General features: G+C 47.4%; 1 protein-coding gene and 4 non-coding genes across 5 annotated transcripts; 2 read left to right on the plus strand and 3 right to left on the minus strand.

Moving 5' to 3' along the window:
- Nucleotides 1-439: 439 nt before the first annotated feature.
- Nucleotides 440-532, minus strand: trnar-ucu (transfer RNA arginine (anticodon UCU)). The gene is made up of 2 exons: nucleotides 496-532; nucleotides 440-475 (listed from the first exon to the last, which is right to left on the minus strand). It is a non-coding gene; the product is annotated as a tRNA-Arg (tRNA).
- Nucleotides 533-3,282: 2,750 nt separating this feature from the next.
- trnas-cga (transfer RNA serine (anticodon CGA)) lies at nucleotides 3,283-3,364 on the plus strand. The gene has a single exon. It is a non-coding gene; the product is annotated as a tRNA-Ser (tRNA).
- A 3,199-nt stretch (nucleotides 3,365-6,563) lies between these two features.
- On the plus strand, nucleotides 6,564-6,637 carry trnai-aau (transfer RNA isoleucine (anticodon AAU)). The gene has a single exon. It is a non-coding gene; the product is annotated as a tRNA-Ile (tRNA).
- Nucleotides 6,638-11,945: 5,308 nt separating this feature from the next.
- trnas-uga (transfer RNA serine (anticodon UGA)) lies at nucleotides 11,946-12,027 on the minus strand. The gene has a single exon. It is a non-coding gene; the product is annotated as a tRNA-Ser (tRNA).
- A 3,110-nt stretch (nucleotides 12,028-15,137) lies between these two features.
- On the minus strand, nucleotides 15,138-15,881 carry LOC147085508 (syncytin-1-like; the record flags this gene model as incomplete). The annotated part of the gene is made up of 1 exon (XM_085979144.1): nucleotides 15,138-15,881. A coding segment is annotated over one exon (744 nt), but the record flags the coding sequence as incomplete, so codon positions are not given.
- Nucleotides 15,882-22,700: the final 6,819 nt, after the last annotated feature.

Genomic DNA, 22,700 nt, shown 5'->3' on the forward strand with positions numbered 1-22,700 from the left:
TTTGCCTCCTCTTCATCCTATGTAACAGGTTCGAGGGGCTGAATGGTGTTCTACTGTTCTTGTACAGATCTTGTATGGCTGAACGGCTTCCTCCTGTCCAATGCAACAGGCTCGAGGCGTTAAAGGCCTCCTCTTGTCCCTGTGTAACAGGCTCGAGGGGCTGAATGGCCTCCTCCTGTTCCTGTATAACAGGCTAAAGGGGCTGAATGGCCTCCTCCTGTTCCTGTGTAAAAGGGTCATGGGACTGAATGGTCTCCTCCTGTTCCTATGTAGAACGGCCATGGGACTGAATGGCCTCCTCCTGCTCCTGTGTAACTGACTCAGGGGTTGAGAGTAGTCAGAGGGAAAGTGTCGGGGCGGTAGTTTCCCTTCTCTGAATTACCGATTTACTGCAAAATGTACCGTCAGTGGAGGAACCACCGAACCCTGACCCAAAATCCGACTCTGGTGGGACTCGAACCCACAACCTTTGAATGCCTTAATCTGTCATACAACTAGAAGTCCAATGCGCTATCCATTGCGCCACAGAGCCAATTACGTAAAGTTCTATTACAAAAGCAAAATAGTGTTGATGCTGGAAATCTGAACTGTAAACAGATGAAATGCTGGAAACAATCTGCAGGTCAGGCAGCATTCCATGTCTGTTTAAAAGGGGTCTACTTTCAGTCCCGGATCATTCTGTGTCTGTTTAATAGGGACATGCTGTCAGTCCCGGATCATTCTGTGTCTGTTTAAAAGGGACATGCTGTCAGTCCCGGATTATTCTGTGTCTGTTTAAAAGGGACATGCTGTCAATCCCGGTTTATTCTGTGTCTGTTTAAAAGGGACATGCTGTCAGTCCCGGATTATTCTGTGTCTGTTTAAAAGGGGTGTGCTGTCAGTCCCGGGTCATTCTGTGTCTGTTTAAAAGGGACATGCTTTCAGTCCCGGATTATTCTGTGTCTGTTTAAAAGGGATGTGCTGTCAGTCCCGGATTATTCTGTGTCTGTTTAAAAGGGATGTACTGTCAGTCCAGGATCACTCTGTGTCTGTTTAAAAGGGATGTGCTGTCAGTCCCGGGTCATTCTGAGTCTGTTTAAAAGGGATGTGCTGTCAGTCCCGGATCATTCTGTGTCTTTTTAAAAGGGATGTGCTGTCAGTCCCTGGTCATTCTGTATCTGTTTAAAAGGGATGTGCTGTCAGTCACTGGTCATTCTGGGTCTGTTTAAAAGGGATGTGCTGTCAGTCCCGGATCATTCTGTGTCTGTTTAAAAGGGATGTGCTGCCAGTCCCGGATCATTCTGTGTCTGTTTAAAAGGGATGTGCTGTAAGTCCCTGGTCATTCTGTGTCTGTTTAAAAGGGATGTGCTGTCAGTCCCGGATCATTCTGTGTCTGTTTAAAAGGGATGTGCTGTAAGTCCCTGGTCATTTTGTGTCTGTTTAAAAGGGATGTGCTGTCAGTCCCGGATCATTCTGTGTCTGTTTAAAAGGGATGTGCTGTCAGTCCCGGATCATTCTGTGTCTGTTTAAAAGGGATGTGCTGTAGGTCCCTGGTCATTCTGTGTCTGTTTAAAAGGGATGTGCTGTCAGTCCCGGATCATTCTGTGTCTGATTAAAACGGGTGTTACATAATATTATAGAGTCTGCCCCACAGAAACAGTCCATTTGCACGAACTGGTCTCCACACGAGGCTCCTCCTTCTCTATTTCTTCTCACCCCCCAAATAAAACTAGAATCAGTAATGGTAACCATGAAACTATCGGATTGTCGTAAAAACCCATCTGGTTCACTAATGTCTTTCAGGGAAAGAAATCTGCCGTCCTTCCCTGGTCTGGCCTTTGTGTGACTCCAGTCCCATAGCAATGTGGTTGATTCTTAACTGCCCTCTGAAATGGCCTAGCAAGCCACTCAGTTGTAACAAACCGCTATGAAACAAAATAATAAAAATGAAGCTGGACGGATCAACTGGCCTGATCCATATCAGCCTCCTCCTGAGGTCCCCACCATCACAGAAGCCAGTCTTCAGCCAATTCGATTCACTCCACGTGATATCAAGAAACGGCTGAGCACACTGGATACAGCAATGGCTCTGGGCCCTGACAACACCCCGGCTATCATTCTGAAGACTTGTGCTCCAGCCAAGCTGTTCTAGTACAGCGACAACACTGGCATCTATCCAACAATGTGGAAGACTGCCTAGGTATGTCCTGTCCACAAAAAGCAGGACAAATCCAATCCAGCCAATTACCACCCCATCAGTCTACTCTCTAGTCTCAATCATCAGCAAAGTGATGGAAGGTTTCATCCGCAGTGCTGTAAAGTGGCACTTACTGACCAATAACCTGCTCATTGATGCCCGGCTTGGGTTCTGCCAAGAGCACTCGGCTCCCGACTTCATTAAAACCTTGGTCCAACATGAACAAAGGAGCTGACCACCAACATCCTGGGGGTTACCATTGAACATAAATACTGTGACAACAAGAGAAGGTCAGAGGCTAGGCATTCTGCGTCGGGTGTCTCACCTCCTGACTCCCCAAAGCCTATCTACCATCTACAAGGCACAAGTAAGGAGAGTGATGGAATACTCTCCACTTGCCTGGATGAGTGCAGCTCCAACAATACTCAAGAATATCGACACCATCTAGGACAATGCAGCCCGCTTGATTGGCACCCCATCCACCACCTTAACCATTCACTCCCTCCACCACCGGCGCACCGTGGCTGCAGTGCGTACCATCTACAAGATGCACTGCAGCAACTCACCAAGGCTTCTTCAGCAGCACCTGACAAACACGCAACCTCTTCCACCTAGAAGGACAAGCGCAGCAGGCGCATGGGAACACCCCCACCTCCAAGTTCCCCTCCAGGTCACACACCATTCTGACTTAGAAGTATATTGTCGATCCTTCATCGTCGCTGGGTCAAAATCCTGGAACTCCCTCCCCAACAGCACTGTGGGAGTACCTTCACCACACGGACTGCAGCGGTTCAAGAAGGCGGCTCACCACCACCTTCTCAAGGGGCAATTGGGGATGGGCATTTAATGCTGGCCTTGCCAGCGCACCCACATCCCATAAACGAATTTAAAAAAAACTATCAGCATATCCTTCTATTCCTTTCTCCCTTCCTCTTAAATGCATCTGTAGTATTCGCCTCAACTACTGCATTCTCAGCGCTCTTTGGCCAAAGATGTTAATCCTGAATTCCCTGCTGGATTTATCGGTGAGTATTTATGACCTGTCTTCTCTGAGCTAGTTCCTGACTCACTCACAGTAGGAAGCATTTTCGCATTGCTAATGTGCAGCTGCGATGGCCGAGTGGTTAAGCCGTTGGACTCGAAATCCAATGGGGTTTCCCCGCGTAGGTTCGAACCCTGCTCGCAGCGACTTTGATGCAAATTCTTTATTTTATTTCATCGGCTCCCTGTGGCGATCACTGGCCCCGAAATTGGTCAGAATTCCCTCCACTGCACTTTATTACACTGATTAAACCAAAGTTCCAATTGAAACACTAATAATTTATCGGCATCAATTAGATATTGGGGATTTGTTGGGAACTCGTGAGCAATACACACACAAAGCAGCATCAAAAATACTAATTAATAAAGAGCCCTGCAGTGTTTGGTATGGAATCACCTTCAGCTGGTAAGTGAGAACACGGTTTGGTTTTATAAAACTGAACACGAATTAAAAAGTGTGTAAAAAGACCGTGGCAGGACTCGAACCTGCAATATTCTGATAAACTCAAAATTAATACCGAAGTTTGACGCCTTATCCATTAGGCCACACGAACAGTAGGAGTACCAGCGCCATCTGTGGACAGATAGACACAAGGTCAACCTTCCAGTTCCTTGAGTTCTCGGCAGAACTAAGGTTTTGTCGCTTTGCTTCAAAGTATTACAGCTCCAATCTTTTCAGCAAATAGCAAAATTAAGAAACTACCCACACCATCAAAAAGTAAATGGCCCGTACGGGGATCGAACCCGCGACCTTGGCGTTATTATCACCACGCGCTAACCTACTGAGCTAACCGGTCTGCCTTAACTCCTTTTGCTGTTAAATTCAATTTATGTTGATTTTTGGTTTTTGTCAGTTGTCAGTGCTCCGGTTTCCTCCCACAGTCCAAAGATGTGCGGGTTAGGTTGATTGGCTATGATAAATTGACCCTTAGTGTTAGGGGGATTAAATACGTGGGGTTACGGGGATAGGGTGGGATATGTGTTGGTGCAGGGGTTACGGGGATCGGGTGGGATATGTGTCGGTGCAAGCTCGATGGGCCGAAATGGCCTCTATCTGCACTGTGGGGTTTCTGTGATTCTGTGACTTCGAAGGCTGTAAAAGAAAGACTCTGATTTCTACAGCGCCTTTCACCTGGGGACGTCTCAAAGCGCTTTACAGGCAATGTAGTTGTAGTTGTAGTTGTAGTCACTGTTGTAATGTAGGAAAAACAGCAGCAGCCAATTTGTGCACAGCAAGCTCCCACAATGTGATAATCGAGGATCACCTGTTTTAGTGATGTTGATTTGAGGATAAATATTGGCTACAGGACACCGGGGTAAACCTCATCATCCCCTGCTCTTCTTCCAATAGTGCCATGGGATCTTTTATGTCCACCCGAGAGGGCAGAGGGGGCATCAGTTTTGGAATTGTATTCCGCCACAATCTGTAACCTTATGGACCGGCATATCCCTCACCCTACCATTAGCATCAAGACAGGGGACCAACCCTGGTTCAATGAGGAGTGTAGAAGAGCATTTCAGGAGCAGCATCAGGCGAACTGAAAATGAGCTGACAACCTCATGAAGTTACAACACAGGACTACACACATGCTAAGCTATGGAAACAGCATGTGTAGACAGAGCGAAGCGATCCAACAACCAACGGATCAGATCAAAGCTCTGCAATCCTGCCACATCCAGTCGTGACGATTTTAATTTAATGTAATTTGTTCCTAGGACTTGTGCATCGCTGGCAAGGCCAGCATTAATTGCCCATCACTAATTGCCCTTGAGAAGGTGGTAGTGAGAAGCCCTCTTGACCCACTGCAGTCAATGTGGTGAAGGTACTCCAATAGTACTGTTAGGGAGGGATTTCCAAGATTTTGACCTAGCGACGATGAAGTTATGGTGATATATTTTCACGTCGGGATGGTGTGTAACTTGGAGGGGAATTTGGAGGTGATGGTGTTCCCATGCACCGGCTGCCCTTATAAGAACATAAGAACATAAGAAATAGGAGCCGGAGTAGGCCATTCGGCCCCTCGAGCCTGCTCCACCATTCAATAAGGTCATGGCTGATCTGATCTTGGCCTCAACTCCACTTTTGTGCCTGTTCCCCATAACCCTTGACTCTCCGATAGTTCAACAATCTGTCTATCTCAGCCTTGAATATAATCAATGATTCAGGCTCCACAGCTCTCTGGGGTAGATAATTCCAAAGATTCACAACCCTCTGAGAGAATAAATTCCTCCTCATCTGCGTCTTAAATGGACAAACCCTTATTCTGAAACTATGCCACCTGATTCTAGATTCCCCCATGAGGGAAAACACCCTCTCAGCATCTACCCTGTCAAGCCCCCTCAGAATCTTATATGTTCCAATAAGATCACCTCTCATTCTTATAACTTCCAATGAGTATAGGCCCAACCTGCTCAACCTTTCCTCTAAGACAATCCCTTCATCCCAGGAATCAACCTGGAGAACCTTCTCTGTACTGTCTCCAATGCAAGTATATCCCTCCTTAAATAAGGAGAACAAAAATGTATGCAGTACTCTAGGCGTGGCCTCACCTGTACAGTTGTAGCAAGACTTCCCGACTTATATACTCCATGCCCCTTGCAATAAAGGCCAACATTCCATTTGCCTTCTTAATTGCTGCATCCTAACTGTTTGTGTTTCATGTACGAGGACACCTAGATCCCTCTTAACCGCAGCATTCTGTAGTCTCTCTCCATTTCAATAATATTTTGCTTTTCTGTTCCCTCCATGGCCTCGCCCCTCCCTATCTCTGTAATCTCCTTCAACCCCACAACCCCCTGAGATATCTGCGCTCCTCTAATCCTGCCCTCTTGAGCATCCCTGATTATAATCGCTCAACCTTCCTGTTGCCCTAAGCTTTGGAATTCCCTGCCTAAACCTGTCCACCTCTCTTTCCTCCTTTAAGATGCTCCTTATAACCTATCTCTTTGACCAAGCTTTTGGTCACCTGCCCGAATTTCTCCTTATGTGGATTGGTGTCAAATGTTTTGTCTGAAAATACTCCTGTGCAGCGCCTTAGGACGTTTTACTACGTTAATGGTGCTATATAAATGCAAGCTTTTGTTGGTAATGGTGGTAGCTGATTCGGTGATGGTCTTGCTGTTGAATGTGAAGGGGCGGTGGTTAGACTTTCGCTTGTTGGAGCTGGCCATTGCCTGGCACTTGTGTTGGCTGTTGTCATGTGTGGCACACAGTGCCATATGTACAGTATTTGCCGATAGGATAGTGTATGATTGACAACTGTAGGTGTATGCTGAAAGATTAATGCAGGAAATCGTCAGCTAGAGTCTCGAAAATATAAGCTTATACATATGAACCAAACCCAATGGCCGGTTAGCTCAGTTGGTTAGAGCGTGGTGCTAATAACGCCAAGGTCGCGGGTTCGATCCCCGTACAGGCCATTTAATTTTTGGTAGAGAGAGTAGTTTCTTGATTTTGTTATTTGTTGAAAAGTTTGGATGGAAACTCACACGGGACCTGCAATACTTTGAAGCAAAGCTGGAAATCCTGAGTTATGACCTGCGGAGCGTTTCCAACATTAAATGAACAATTCCAGATCCATCGGGACTTCTCGTATTTCAATCAGTGAACGGTTCACAGCTGCTGATTGGTTTGGAGTGCAAAGAATAGAACTGAAATAAATACAATCCCGGGGTTTAATCACTCATTATTAACATACCGCCAGAAACAGACCGTTCGGTCCAACCAGTCCATGCCTCCGTTTATGCTTCACTCGAGCCTCCTCAAGTCTTTCCTCATCTAAATCTATCAGCATAACCCTCTATGCACTTCTCCCACATTTGCTTACCTAGCCTCCTCTAAAATGCATCTAAACTATTCGCTTCAACCACTCCCTGTGGTAGCGAGTTCCACATTCTCACCACTCTCTGGGTAAAGATGTTTCTGCTGAATTCCCGATTTGATTTCTTGCTGACTATCTTATATTGATGGCCTCTAGTTATGCTCTTCCCCACAAGTGGAATCATTCTCTCTGTATCCACTCTATCAAAACCTTTCATAATTTTAAAGATCTTTTAAGCTGACCTCCCTATTCTTCCTAGCATAATGAAATACGTCACACTTATTTGTGTTCAAATTCATTTGCCAATGCTATGCCCATTCTGCAAGTTTATTAATGTCCTCCTGTAACTTGTTGCAGTCCTCCCCAGTATTGACTATTCCCCCCAATTTGGTGTCATCTGCAAATTTATAAATTGTGTTTCTGATCACTAAGTCTAAATCGTTAATATAAATTGCGAACAGCAGTGGCTCCAGCTCTGATACTTGTGGAACACCACTACCCACCTTCTGCCACTGTGAATAAACTACCCGGTAGTCAGACTATCTGCCTTCTCTCCTTAAGCCAGCCAGCAATCCATTCCACTACTTCTCGCCTGACTCTGAATTCTCTGCCCTTGTTCATCAGTCTATTATGGGGTACATTATCGAAGGCCTTCTGAAAATCCAGATAAATTACATCTACTGCATTACCATTGTCTACTCTCTCTGTTGGTTTGGAGTGCATAGAATGGGACTGAAATGACATCGGCGATCTCCAGTTCCCTGCTCCCCTCACCCACTCCAACCTAACTCCCTATGATCTTGCAGCACTCCGTTCTCTCAGATCCAACCCTAACATTGTCATTGAACCTGCTGACAAAGGTGGTGCTGTTGTTGTTTGGAAAACCGTCATCTACCATCCGGAGGCTGAACGGCAACTCACTGACATCTCCTCCTACCTCCCCCTGGACCATGACCCCACTACTGAACATCAAGCAATTGTTTCCAAGACTGTCACTGACCTCATCTCCTCTGGAGATCTTCCCCCCATGGCCGCCAATCTCTCAGTTCCTCAACACTGCACTGCCCACTTCTGCATCCTTCCCAAGATCCACAAACAGGACTGCCCTGGTTGACCAATTGCTGCAGCCTGTTCTTGCTCCACAGAACTGATTTCTTACTATCTTCACTCTATTTTTTCTCGACTTGTCCTGTCCCTTCCCACCGACATGCGCGACTCTTCCAATACCCTCTGTATTTTAACAGTTTCCAGTTTCCTGGCCCCAAACGTCTCCTTTTCACTCTGGATGTCCATTCCCTCTGCACCTCCAACCACCACCAGGACGGCCTTAAGCGGCTCCACTTCTTCCTTGAACAGAGGCCCCACCAGTCCCCATCCACCACCGCCTTTGTCCGCCTGGCTGCACTTGTTCTCACATTGTACAACTTCTCCTTTGATTCCATTCACTTCCTCCAAATCAAAGATGTTGCTATAGGTACCTGCATGGGCCCTAGCTATGCCTGCCTTTTTGTGGGATATGTGGAACATTCTTTGTTCAAGTCCTACTCAGGTCCCCTTCCTCACCTCTTTTTCCGGTACACCGATGATTGTATTGGTGCTGTTTCCTGCTCTCGCTCTGAACTAGATAATTTCTTTCACTTTGCCTCCAATTTCCACCCTTCCCTCACCTTCACATGGTCCATCTCCGACTCTTCCCTTCCCTTCCTCGACTTCTCTGTCTCCATTTCTGGGGATAGGCTATCGACCAACACCCACTATAAGCCCACTGACTCCCACGGCTACCTGGACCACAATTCCTCCCACCACGCTTGCTGTAAGGACTCATAGAAACATAGAAACATAGAAGATAGGAGCAGGAGTAGGCATTCGGCCCCTCGAGCCTGCTCCACCATTCAATGAGATCATGGCTGATCATCCAAATTCAGTACCCTGTCCCTGCCTTCTCCCCATATCCCTTGATCCCTTTAGCCTTAAGAAATATATCTAACTCCTTCTTGAATATATTTAATGAATTTGCCTCCACTGACTTCTGTGGTAGAGAATTCCACAGGCTCACCACTCTCTGGATGAAGTAATTCCTCCTCATCTCTGTCCTAAATGGCTTACCCCTTATCCTTAGGCTGTGACCCCTGTTTCTGGAATCCCCGGCCATCGGGAACATCCTTACTGCATCTAGTCTGTCTAGTCCTGTTAGTATTTTATAAGTATCAATGAGATTACCTCTCATTCTTCTAAACTCCAGCGAGTATAAGACCAATCAACCCAATCTCTCCTCATATGTCATTCCTGCCATCCCAGGTGTCAGTCTGGTGAATCTTCACTGCTCTCACTCCATGGCAAGAACACCCTTCCTCAGATAAGGCGACCAAAACTGCACACAATGCTCAAGATGTGGTCTCACCAAGGCCCTGTACAACTGCAGCAAGACATCCTTGCTCCTGTACTCGAACCCTATCGCTACGAAGGCCAACATACCATTTGCCTTCTTAACCGCCTGCTGCACCTGCATGCTTACCTTCAGCGACTAGTGCACAAGGACACCCAGGTCTAGTTGCACTTCCCCTTCTCCCAATCTATTGACGTTCAGATAATAATCTGCCTTCCTGTTTTTGCCACCAAAGTGGACAACCTCGCATTTATCCACATTATACTGCATCGGACATGCTTCTTCCCAATCACCCAACCTGTCCAAATCATACTGGAGTTTCTCGGCATCCTCCTCACAGCACACATGCCCACCCAGCTTTGTGTCATCTGTAAACTTGGAGATATTACATCTAGTTCCATCCTCTAGATCATTAATATATATTGTGAATAACTGGAGTCCTAGCACCAATCCCTGCGGTACCCCACTAGTCACTGCCTGCCACTCGGAAAAAGACCCGTTCATTCCAACTCTTTGCTTCCTGTCTGCCAACCAGTTATCTATCCAAGTCAGTACCTTGCCCCCAATCCCATGTGCCTTAACTTTACACGCTAATCTCTTGTGCGGGACCTTCTCAAAAGCCTTCTGAATGTCCAAATACACCACATCCACATAGCATTTCCCCCACTACCGATGTCAGGCTTACCGGTCTATAATTCCCCGTTTTCTCTCTACCACCTTTTTTGAATAGTGGGGTAACATTAGCTACCCTCCAATCCATGGGAACTGTTCCAGAGTCTATCGAATTTTGGAAGATGACCAGCAATGCATCTACTATTTCTAGGGCCACTTCCTTAAGTACACTAGGATGTAGATTATCAGTCCCTGGGGATTTATCCATTCCATTCTATTCCATTCTCCCAGTTTCTCTGTCTCTGTTGCATCTGTTCTGATGAGGCCACCTTCCATACCAGTGCTTCCGGTATGTCTTCCATTTTCCTCAACTGAGGATCCCCCTCTACCATGGTTGACATGACACTCGACCGAGTCTGTTCCATTTCCCGCACGACTGCTCTCACCCCTTCCGCTCACTCCCAGAAACATGATAGGGTTCCCCCCTTGTCCTCACCTTTCACCCCACCCGCCTCCACATTCAACGGATCATCCTGCGCCATTTCCACCACCTCCAGCATGATCCCACCACCAAACACATCTTCCCCTCCTCCCTTTCAGCATTTCGAAGGGACCGCTCTCTCCATGACAGCCTGGTCCACTCCTCTATCACCCCAACACCCCTTCTCCTTCGCCCGGCACCATCCCATGCAAGTGCAGGAGATGCAACACCTGCCCTTTTTACTTCCTTCCTTCCCATCGCCCAGGGCAGCAAACACTCCTTCCAGGTGAATCAGCGATTACCTGTACTTCTTACAATTTAGTTACTGTATTCGCTGAATCTACATTGTGACACCAAATGCAGATTGGGTGACCTCTTTGCAGAACAGTCGGCAAGTGTGACCCCGAGCTTCCGGTCACCTGTCACTATAATTATCTGCTCCACTCCCTCTCTGATCTCTCCTTCCTTGGCCTGTTGCACTGTTCCAATGAACTCTACGTAAGCTCGAGGAACAGCACCTCATCTTTCTATTAGGCACTTTACAGCCTTCTGGACTTAACATTGAGTTCAACAATTTCAGACTATAAATTGGCCCCTGTATTTCTTTAATTTTTTTAATTTGTTCTCATTTTTCCTCACATGACAGTTGTTAATGTTTCTGCCATAATCATTCACACCTCATCTTGAGCCATCTTTTGTTCGTTAACTTGTCCTATTACCTCTCCTTTTGCCTTGCACCATCATCCCTTTTGTAAGTCAATCTCTCCTGCCATCCATTCTATCACAGACATTTCCTTTGTTCTTACCTCGCCTCCACCCACCCCTGCTTAAAAATCCCTCTTCCCTAACCTTTTCCTGCTCTGACGAAGGGTTCGACCTGAAAGGTTAACTCTGTTTCTCCCTCACTCGATGCTGCCTGACCTGTTGAGTGTTTCCAGTATTCTCTGTTGTTAATGAAATGAACACAGTAACGGAGTTTAATCACTCATTATTAGGATTTGTTGAGTCTACTTTTGTGTGGCCGCATGGCCTAATGGATAAGGCGTCTGACTTCGGTGTAAATTCTGAATGCTATCAGAAGATTCCAGGTTCGAGTCCTGCTGCGGTCGTTTTACACACTTTTTAATTCGGGTTCAACTTTAGAAAACCAAACCGCGTTTCCACTCTTTTCCTTCCAAACATTGCAGGGTTCTTTATTAAATGGAATTTTTACGTGCTGTCTTATGTGTCAATTTCTCACTGATCTTTGCAAATAGTTTCAAACAAATCCACAATTTCTCATTGATGGCAAATTAGTGTTTCCAATTGGAACAACAGCTTTGGGTTAATCAGTGTCATAACGTGCAGTGGAGGGAATTCTAATCAGTTTCGGGGCCAGTGATCTCCACAGGGAACCGATGAAATAAAATAAAGAATTTGCAGTAGAATCGCTGCGAGCAGGGTTCGAACCTGCGCGGGAAAACCCCATTGGATTTCAAGTCCAACGCCTTAACCACTCGGCCATCGCAGCTGTGCAAATGCAACTTTTCAACAGTGAAATGACCTATGCAAACTATTAGACAACTTCCCTGCACAACATAAATGGAATGAAGTTGTGTGACAGCTGCACAGAGGCCTGGTTAAGTCACTGTGTACAGTTCTGCGCACTGCACCTTAGAAAGGATATATTGACCTTGGAGGATGTGCGGTGCAGATTCACGAGTGTGTTACCAGGGCTCCAAGGGTTAGGCTATGAGCAGAGATCACGTAATCTAGGCTTGTATTCGCTGGAATATTGAAGATTAAGGGCAGTGATCATAGAAATACAGAAATTTACGCCAGAGAAGGAGGCCATTCGGCCCATCGTGTCTTTGCCAGACGAAAAAGAGATATTTTGCCTAATCCCACTTTCCAGCTCTGGGTCCGTAGCCCTGTAGGTTGCAGCACTTCAAGTACATATCCATAGTGCTTTCTATTAATGTGATCGGTAGTGACTTCCAGAAAATGGTTCTTGTCAACTCCTCTTTAATGATTTTACCAGTTACTTTAAATCTACGCCCCTGATCATTGACATTTCTGCTAAGGGAAATAGGTCCTTCCTATCCACTGTATCTTGGCCCCTCAGAATTTTATGCACCTCAATTATGTCTCCACTCCACCTCCTCTGCTCCAAAGATAACAAACCAACCCTATCCAATCATTACTTACAGCTAAAATTTTCCAGTCCTGGCAACATCCTAGTAAATCTCCTTGGTACCCTCTCTAGGGCAATTACATCTTTCCTGTACTGTGGTGACCAAAGCTGTCTGCAGTACTCTAGCTGTGGCCTAACAAGTGTTTTATACTGTTCAAACATAACCAGACTGTTCTTGAATTCTATGCCTTGGCTAATACAAACATAGAAACATAGAAGATAGGAGCAGGAGTAGGCCGTTCGGCCCCTCGAGCCTGCTCCACCATTCAATGAGATAATGGCTGATCATCCAAATACAGTACCCGGTCCCTGCTTTCTCCCCATAACCGTTGATCCCTTTAGCCTTAAGAAATATATCCAACTCCTTCTTGAATTTATTTAATGTATTGGCCTCTGCTGCCTTCTGTGGTAGAGAATTCCACAGGTTCAGCACTCGCTGGATGAAGAAATTCCTCCTCATCTCTGTCCTAAATGGCTTATCCCTTATCCTTAGTCTGTGACACCTGGTTCTGGATTCACCGACCATCGGGAACATCGTTCCTGCATCTAGTCAGTCCAGTCCTGTCAGAATTTTATACGTTTCAATTAGATCCCCTCTCATTCTTCTAAACCCCAGTGAGTATAAGCCCGATCGACACAATCTCCCCTCATACATCTTTCCTGCCATCCCAGCTATCTGCCTGGTGAATCTTTGCAGAACTCCTTCCATGGCAAGAATGTCCTTCCTCAGATAAGGCGACCAAAACTGCACACAATACAGGTAGACTACCCTTTATCCGGACTTCCGAAAACCGAAACCCTCTAAAAACCGAAGGTTTTTTCGTTCAGCGTAAGTCGTGCGTACGAACGAAAAAACCTTCGGTTTTTAGAGGGTTCCGGTTTCGGAAGTTCGGTTAAAGGGTAAGTCGTGCGCACGACCCCCCGCCGACCCCCCCCCCCCCGCGGACCCCGCCGGCCCCGACAACCGCCGACCCCGCCAGCCCCGACAACCGCCGACCCCCCTGCGGACCCCGCCAGCCCCGACAACCGCCGACCCCCCCGCGGACCCCGCCGGCCCCGACAACCGCCGACCCCCCCGCGGACCCCGCCGGCCCCGACAACCGCCGACCCCGCCAGCCGCCGACCCCCCCGCGGACCCCGCCGGCCCCGACAACCGCCGACCCCGCCAACCGCCGACCCCCGCGCGGACCCCGCCAGCCCCGACAACCGCAGACCCCGCCAACCGCCGACCCCCCCGCGGACCCCGCCGGCCCCGACAACCGCCGACCCCGCCAGCCCCGACAACCGCCGACCCCGCCAACCGCCGGCCCCGACAACCGCCGACCCCGACAACCGCCGACCCCCCCGCGGACCCCGCCAGCCCCGACAACCGCCGACCCCGACAACCGCCGACCCCGACAACCGCCGACCCCCCCGCGGACCCCGCCGGCCCCGCCAACCGACAACCCCGACAACCGCCGACCCCCCCGCGGACCCCGCCGGCCCCGACTGACTTACGCTGAGCGTCAGCGTAAGTCGTGCGCACGACCCCCCGCCGACCCCCCCCCCGCGGACCCCTGCCGACCCACCTTCCGAAATCCGAAATTCTCCTTTATCCGAAACTCGGCTGGTCCCGAGGTTTTCGGATAAAGGATAGTCTACCTGTACTCAAGATGTGGTCTCACCAAGGCCCTGTACAACTGCAGCAAGACATCCCTGTTCCTGTGCTCAAACCCTCTCGCTATGAAAGCCAAGATACCATTTGCCTTCTTAACCACCTGCCGCCTAATAAAGGAAAATATTCCCTAGGACTTTTTAACCAATAAGAAAAACAGAAACTGCTGGAAATATTTGTTAGAACTGATTCTTTTACCCTCAGTCTGGTTCAGTAAACACTGAGTCGAACAACTGGAGAATTCAAACGATTTATTATCCGCCGAGTCTTACTCTGATATATCGACACTGACTCCTGCAAGAGTCTGCGAATCCAACAGAGCAAGCAGTTTGTCCTACAGTGTGTTACATTATTATACTTGCATTGGAGAAGACATTAACACATCGTACAGTCTGCACCAATCCCGAGCTGTGCACGTACACAGTTCATTTGATTTCCTGGCCTGGCAGTTTGAAATAAAGAAGTCACATTTTACTGAATGGGTTACAGTTAAGTTTATATCCTGGTAATGGGTTCCCGATCACCTAAACATTATGGTAATGCGTTTGCAATCACGGTAATGTGTTTTCTGATCGCCTATTGTCTGTATAACTTCTGCACTCTGCTTTACAGTGTTTCTAACAGCAAGGTGTAACATTGTGGGCGCCAGCCATATTAGCAGCCAAAGATCAGTTTAGCCTTTTTATTTTACTTCTTGCTGCCTTCACAGTTTCTTGTTTCTATTTCTTTGACCTTGGTATTCTCAATCCCTCCTTTTATCATTCTATGATAACCAACCGTTATTCAGTGACGTCTATCTTATTAATCGATCAAATTCTTCATTGTCATCATACTTTACTTCCTTCATTTCACATTCATTGGTCAGTCTTACCATTAACATCTTTGGGCTACCTATTTTTTCCAAAGCTAGCTGCATTCTTCCTAGCACACATTTCATGATTGCTAGTCCAATAAAAATACAGGCGATTGCAACTAGTAGGTACATAGCCATATTTATCAACCAGTCATACCATCCTCCAAATCCCCAATCTCCCCAGTTACTTGCTTCCTTCATATTATCCATTTGTTCCCTTATCTTAGTGATAAAGTGGGTGATGTTCTTTGTCTGGTCTCGGACTCCCATAAGGCATTTACCTTTTACTATTGCACAGACACCACCTTCTCGGGCCAGCAGGTAGTCTAGGGCATATCTGTTTTGCATAGTGAATAACCTGAGTTCCGACAATTCTTTAGTGACTGCGTCGAGGGCCCCCATGGTAGCATTACCCAGGATGGTGAGGCCACAGATAAGGTAGTTCCGGTTATTGGCGGCCAGATAGGCTCCAATATAGCCTATAGAGAACAGGCCAGCAAATCCATATCCTATAGAGGTTCTGTGTCCTCCTAGGGATTCAGGATTTTTCCACTTGGAGCAAAACTCTTTCGAGGCTGCCCTGACTACTATTTTTCGGTGGGATGTCCATTGGGAGGGGCAGGGTACTGTGGTAGGGGTTAAGGTAGCGATGGCTACCGTCTGGGGGCGGTATCTACTACCATGAAATTAGTGGCTTTTCCTTGGCTCAAGAAAAAGTAGCCTGGTTTGGTATATATCACAGATACGTGTTCCTGCCTTGTGCTTAAATGGCTCGGGGGAAGGAAATAGTCAAAACCTTGGATCTCACGAGTATCAGTAGGCTGGGTATTAGCTATTTTTACTAGCATAAAGGTTTCCCCCCCTACCTTCAGAGTTGTCCCATCCCCTTCTCCACATAAAACTTGTACTCCTTCGGTTATTGACACACATACGGATTGCTCACATGTGCAGCTACCGGTGTCTGGTCCTATCGTACACTGATGGTGGAGGCAGCGTGTCATCAAGCAGGTGTAGTTCTGCTTAACCCATACTGACCTACAGCCATAGCCCGTCCCATTCCAACTATTCTCATAGCCACCAGGGTTCCTGCTTGGTTTCAGGCAATTGGCGGGTGGGGTTATGGTATAGGGTATTGTTATATTGTTTGTGGGAGGGAGAAGGTGAGCATCTAAAAGAAAGTCCGGGGGAACAATAACCGGGGTTGGGGTAAACACCCCCTCAACAGATATCAGGGGCGGATAACAAACAATTGACTCTGGTGAGTATAGGGCTGTGTGAGTCTGGAGGAATAGGTTGCCCGTCGGGGTTTCTTCAGGGAAAATGTGTTGGAGATCTCGTTTACGTCTCTTTGTGAGGGTACCTTCTACCCTCGAATAGTCGAAGCTGCTCATAGGGGCAGTCCATTTCTTTTCTTTTCCTGGTTGGACTTTGGATAACAGCTTTGTCCTTTGGTATCGGTAGTTCTGTTGCATGGTCCTGCAGTAACAGACTTGGTCACCTGGCGTCAACAGACGTAATCAAATTTACACTTGGTCCAATGGCATGGCAATGTTCCTCTGTGTATGTATCTCAGCATTAGCGAGCGGTGGGGCTGTCTAATAAGCCCAATGTAGGTGTCCCAGTTGATCATGTTCCATTTCCCGAACCCGCCTGGGTTATCATCATTGCACCGAAGCACGTCTCCGTGGCATAGGTGGTGTACCCGCTTGGATTGGTTCTGCCGGCATGTCCACCTTCTGGGCCGTTGAGTTATTCCAAGGGTGATCAGGGCACTGATAGAGGGGATCCACAGCGACGTCTGCATGGCTGGTCGGCGCGGCACGTCTGTTTAGGGAGAGATTTCTTGGAAGCAAGAGAGGTTAGCATTCTTTAAGTTTTAGGCATAGCATTACTGACAATTTTACAGTGGTGGAGGCGGACCCAAGCACTCTTTCCCTCTACTTTGGCAGCAGTTGGGGTGGCACCAGCCGGGATAGTACGTATTTGGAACAAGGCCACGGGGAGTAATTTGAGCCATGTAGTTCCCGTCTCGGCCTGTAAATTGGCAAGTTTATTTTTCAAGGTCTGATTAGCCCGCTCGACCAGTCCGGCGGCCTGTGGCCTATAGGCACAATGTAGCTGCTGTTGGATGCCCATTTGAGTGCAGAACTCCTTGTTTACCAGACCCACAAAGTGAGGGCCGTTGTCTGAACTTAATCGGTTTGGAATTCCGTACCTTGGAATAATTTCTCTCATTAAAACTTTTACAACAGTGGAGGCTTTGTTATCCGTAGTCGGGTAGGCCTCAATCCACTTACTAAATAAATCAACAATAACCAGTACATATTTATAACACTGACACCTTTCTAACTCAATATAGTCCATCTGGAGGGTCTCAATGGGACCCGTGGGTAACGGCGTCTTACCCATTTCACAAGGTATGCCTTTTCCCGGGTTGTGCTGCTGACAAATGAGGCAGCGACTGCTAATACCTTGAGCCAGAGCTTGTAATCTAGAATGCCACCATGTAGCTAATAACGTGTCACTAGTTGCTCTGGTACCACAATGAGTTGCAAAGTGTATACATTCAATAACCCATAATGCTAGCTCATCTGACTTACAGGTTTTGCTCGGCAGGGGTGACACATAATTTAGACACACAATCATATGTACAACCGAGCTGTTTCCACAGTCCCTTATCACGGTCAGGAGCGTCCTCCTGTAACTTAATGACGTCTTGGATGGTTGGCATTGGCTTTTCCGAGGGAGACTTGCTTTTATTTGAGCTTTTAGTCTGGCTCATCATTCTAGGCACAACCACTCGTTGTTCCTGGGATGCTTCCCTAGCTTCCTGGTCTGCGCATCTATTCCCTATATCTACAGGGGTCTGTCCTGCTGTGTGTGCGGAGCACTTTATCACGGAGATCTGTTTTGATAGCATGAGGGCTTGTCGCAAATCAGATACTAATTTCTGATGGGATATCTGTGTTCCTGCAGAGGTTAGGAACCCTCTGTTTTTCCATAATTGTCCGAAATCATGAACCACTCCGAAGGCATATCTCGAGTCTGTATAAACGTTAACCTTTAAGTCCTTCCCTAAGATACAAGCTCGTATTAATGCGAACAGTTCTGCTTGTTGGGCGGAATACGGAAACTCAAAGGCGGCAGACTCCAAAGTATCACTGTCCTGATCTGCGATTGCATATCCAGAAAGTCTTTTCCCAAGGGGACTGACGGACGCACTTCCATCTACATACATGGTTGTGTCAGGACTCTGCATTGGGGCATCAGATAGATCCTCACTGACGGAGGTATCTTCTGTGATTAAAAATAAACAATCATGTCCTGGGTCTGTTTGTTCGAGGGGTGGTTCTGTGAGAAAACATGCTGGGTTGATAGTAGTACAATGCTTCTTAATTGAAATGCACATAACAGGTCTCTGGCCATGAGATTGCAATCCAGCCCATTTGTGATCATGAATTGGTGTTTCACAGACTCATTTTGAAATGTTACTTCAACTGGTTCTGATATTGAGTACTGGCACACTTGTCCTTGGAATCTGGACAGGCTTTGTGTCTTCCCGGATTTAGGGAGATTGAGCTCTGATCGGACAGATGACATAGCAGCTCCGGTGTCTACCAGAAACGTATGTCGGCTCCCTTCAATCAGCAGGGATAGAAAGGGGCTCCTTGTCTGACTGGAACCCGTTCGCCACGAGGTTGGCTAGTCAGTACTGGGGAAACGGATTATTCTGGGAGAAGTCTGTATATCTTCCTCGTCCCCGATTTCCCTGTCAACCTCCCCGTTGTCCTTGCATGTGGCCCCCTCTTCCTTGTCTTCGGGAGGGACATTCCCTGCTCCAATGGCCTTGCTGGCCACAATTAAAACAGGTATCTGACCCTGCTTGCCTCCCTCCTCTTCCTCTATCGCAGAAATTTTGTCTTGGGGGAGCGTAGGGTGGGCCATAATTAGGGACGGTTGGTCCGTTGGGATGGCTGGTATCTCTGTACCCTTGTCTATCAACCCACCCTGGGACGCAGTACTGGAGCTCTGTCTGATATCCTATCACATCTTGGGTGGGCTTCGGCTCTTCCTTTTTTATCACGTACTCAGTCTTGACCTTGACCTGGGGCTGACTCTCCTGACTCTTACTCTCTTTCCAATAATATTTCACTGCCCTGGCCATCTGGCTGGGACTATTCTCTGACCAGTCCATATTGTTAGTCTTAATTGCTTCAGACACCGAGGTTGGTAGACAATTTATCAGGATAGCACAGTATTGTGGTGAGTTTGCTCCGTTCCGGTAATTAGCATCTCCTGACTGACTCCGATATACCTCAGAGAATCTCTCTAGGAATTCCTCTGCTCCCTCGCCCTTTCGTGGTTTAGTATCCAACACCTTGGATATATCAATGGGTTTCTGCAGGGTGGTGGTTAAAGCAGTGAGTATGGCGCGTTCACGAGCAGCACTCTGTGCGTGTTGAGCCTCTCATGTGGCATGATCCTCAAAGCCTAGGTTAACCTTGCATGTTCGGCGGGATTCAAGATCTGCTGTACTAACGCCCATAAGTCTCTTGATTCAGCATTATAGACGAGTATAGTAGTCCGGAGGAATTCTACAAACAAGGTGGGGGATTTCTTCCTATCTGGCATCCCGGCTAAGATAGCCATTATCTCGTTAGGTTTCCAGGGGTAGAAGATACCTATGGTTCGGGGGTTATCGGCGGCCACTGGAATATTTGCGTTAAAGGCAGGGTTAGGCATTTGTCTCACCGGCAACTGCCGGGGTGTCGGTTTATGTCTGGCGGGTCTCTCGGTATCGGATCGTGATTCCAGGGATGACAAGTCATCTCCTGAATCTCCAATGTCAATGTCACTATGGTCCCGACACTTTAAAAAGGACCTTAAAGCCTTGAGGGTACTCTGGCTCTGACTCTCTAGTCTCTGACTTTGAATCATCTGCCTTTGATTTCTCCGTTTTCGTGACCTTGATGGACTGGGTTGGGGTGGGGAGGGTGTCGTCGGGGGCCGATTATTCTTAGTCCTGAGTCGGGTGTAAAAGGCAACAGGGTCGGTATACTGGGGACCCGGTTGTTGGTCTCCCATCTGCACCGGCGGGGGATTATTTACTTGAACCGTGACTGACGGCGGCGGGGAAACGGCACTGGCAGAGACTTGAGGTGTCGGCGCGGTGGTTTGTACAGCTGGTGCGGGTGCCACCGGGGGATAAATGTTAACGTACGGGGGGGGGGTAGCGTGGGAAACAACCTGAGCCCTGTGATTCCATTCGTCCAAATCATCATCACCATCTCCCTCTGTCAAGGCAAGGCCAACCATTGGATTACGTAATCCACTCTTATCAGCCTTTCCAGGCTCGCTCGTGGTCTTTTCAGACTCCTGTTTTGAGCGTTTCTCATGAGCGCATTCCTTTTTCAATACCTCTACTGATTTGACTACCCCTCCCCCTGTAAGTGCTATTCCTAATTTTAAGGCATTATCCTGCCAGCTTGCTAACAAGGAAGTTTCTTTCAGTTCCTGGCAGTACTGTCTCCATAGGGCAATTAGTTCTTTGGCTGTGGTACCCCTGTTACTTTTCCAAATTAGTTCTTGAGCCTTTTTAGCGGCATCTAGATTCTTAGTTCCTCCTAGTGGCCATTGATCACTTCCTAATTTCTTATTCAATCCTCCCGACAACTGTCTGAGTTGCTTCGCTTTGTCAGGATGTTGTTCACAAAGGGTCTGTAAGGCGCTACCCGATTCAGTCGTGGTATCTAAACAGTTGCCCATCTTACTCCCCTTGTGAACTTTACACAGTCGCGTTTTAAACTTGTTCAGAGCCTAGGCGGGCCAAGTGAGATACAAGGTCGACACTCTTTACCTGACACAAGTGTTATTTCTAAGTTTACACAGTTCCTAGTTATTCCCTCAGTACATATACTGACCCTCAGTGATGTCCGATCACTGACCCTCAGCGATATCCGATCACTGACCCTCAGCGATACCCGATCACTGACCCTCAGCGATATCCGATCACTGACCCTCAGTGATATCCGATCACTGACCCTCAGAGATATCCGATCACTGACCCTCAGCGATACCCGATCACTGACCCTCAGAGATATCCGATCACTGACCCTCAGCGATACCCGATCACTGACCCTCAGCGATACCCGATCACTGACCCTCAGCGATACCCGATCACTGACCCTCAGCGATACCCGATCACTGTCCCTCAGCGATACCCGATCACTGACCCTCAGTGATATCCGATCACTGACCCTCAGTGATATCCGATCACTGACCCTCAGTGATATCCGATCACTGACCTAATCACCTATCCCTTCCAGTATTCGCCAGACTGACCTGGATCTCGGCGGGACACCACACGGGAGTTAGCGATTGGCCGACTCATCGTCGGACTGGCGGAATCGGAGGAAAACCGAGGCAGTACAAAAGTTACTCACATCGGGGGCCCATTTCCTCCCTCCACGCCTGAGACGATTCAGCTCCTAGTTCGCAAACTCTCGGTGACTGTCCGTTGTGATCCCACTTCTGACCCCAAATGTTAGAACGGATTCTTTTACCCTCAGTCTGGTTCAGTAAACACTGAGTCGAACAACTGGAGAATTCAAACGATTTATTATCCGCGGAGTCTTACTCTGATATATCGACACCGACTCCTGCAAGAGTCTGCGAATCCAACAGAGCAAGCAGTTTGTCCTACAGTGTGTTACATTATTATACTTGCATTTGAGAAGACATTAACACATCGTACAGTCTGCACCAATCCCGAGCTGTGCACGTATACAGTTAATTTGATTTCCTGGCCTGGCAGTTTGAAATAAAGAAGTCACATTTTACTGAATGGGTTACAGTTAAGTAAATATCCTGGTAATGGGTTCCCGATCACCTAAACATTATGGTAATGCGTTTGCAATCACGGTAATGTGTTTTCTGATCGCCTATTGTCTGTATAACTTCTGCACTCTGCCTTACATTGTTTCTAACAGCAAGGTGTAACATTGTGGGCGCCAGCCATATTAGCAGCCAAAGATCAGTTTAGCCTTTTTATTTTACTTCTTGCTGCCTTCACAGTTTCTTGTTTCTATTTCCTTGACAATGGTATTCTCATATTCAGCAGCTCATCTGAAATAATAACAGAAAATGCTGGAAATATTCAGCAGCTCATCTGAAATAAAAACAGAAAATGCTGGAAATATTCAGCAGGCAATCTGAAATAATGACCTGCTGAATATTGCCAGCTCTTTTTGTTTTTATTTCAGATTCCAGCATCCGCAGTCTTTTGCAATTGCCTTCTTAACCACTTTTTCTACCTGTTCTGCTACCTTCATGGACCTGTGGACATGCTCTCCAATGTCCCTCTGTTCTTTTACGCTTCTCAATATCCTACCATTTATTGTGTATTCCTTTGTCCTGTTAGCCCTCTCCTAATGCATTACCTCTCACTTCCACGAACTGAATTCCATTTGCCACTTTTCTGCCCACCTGACCAAATCATTGATA

Source organism: Somniosus microcephalus, unplaced genomic scaffold (assembly GCF_052327205.1).
Source record: "Somniosus microcephalus isolate GS21.2 unplaced genomic scaffold, FLI_Smic_1.0 unresolved_chr8, whole genome shotgun sequence".
NCBI lineage: Eukaryota > Metazoa > Chordata > Chondrichthyes > Squaliformes > Somniosidae > Somniosus > Somniosus microcephalus.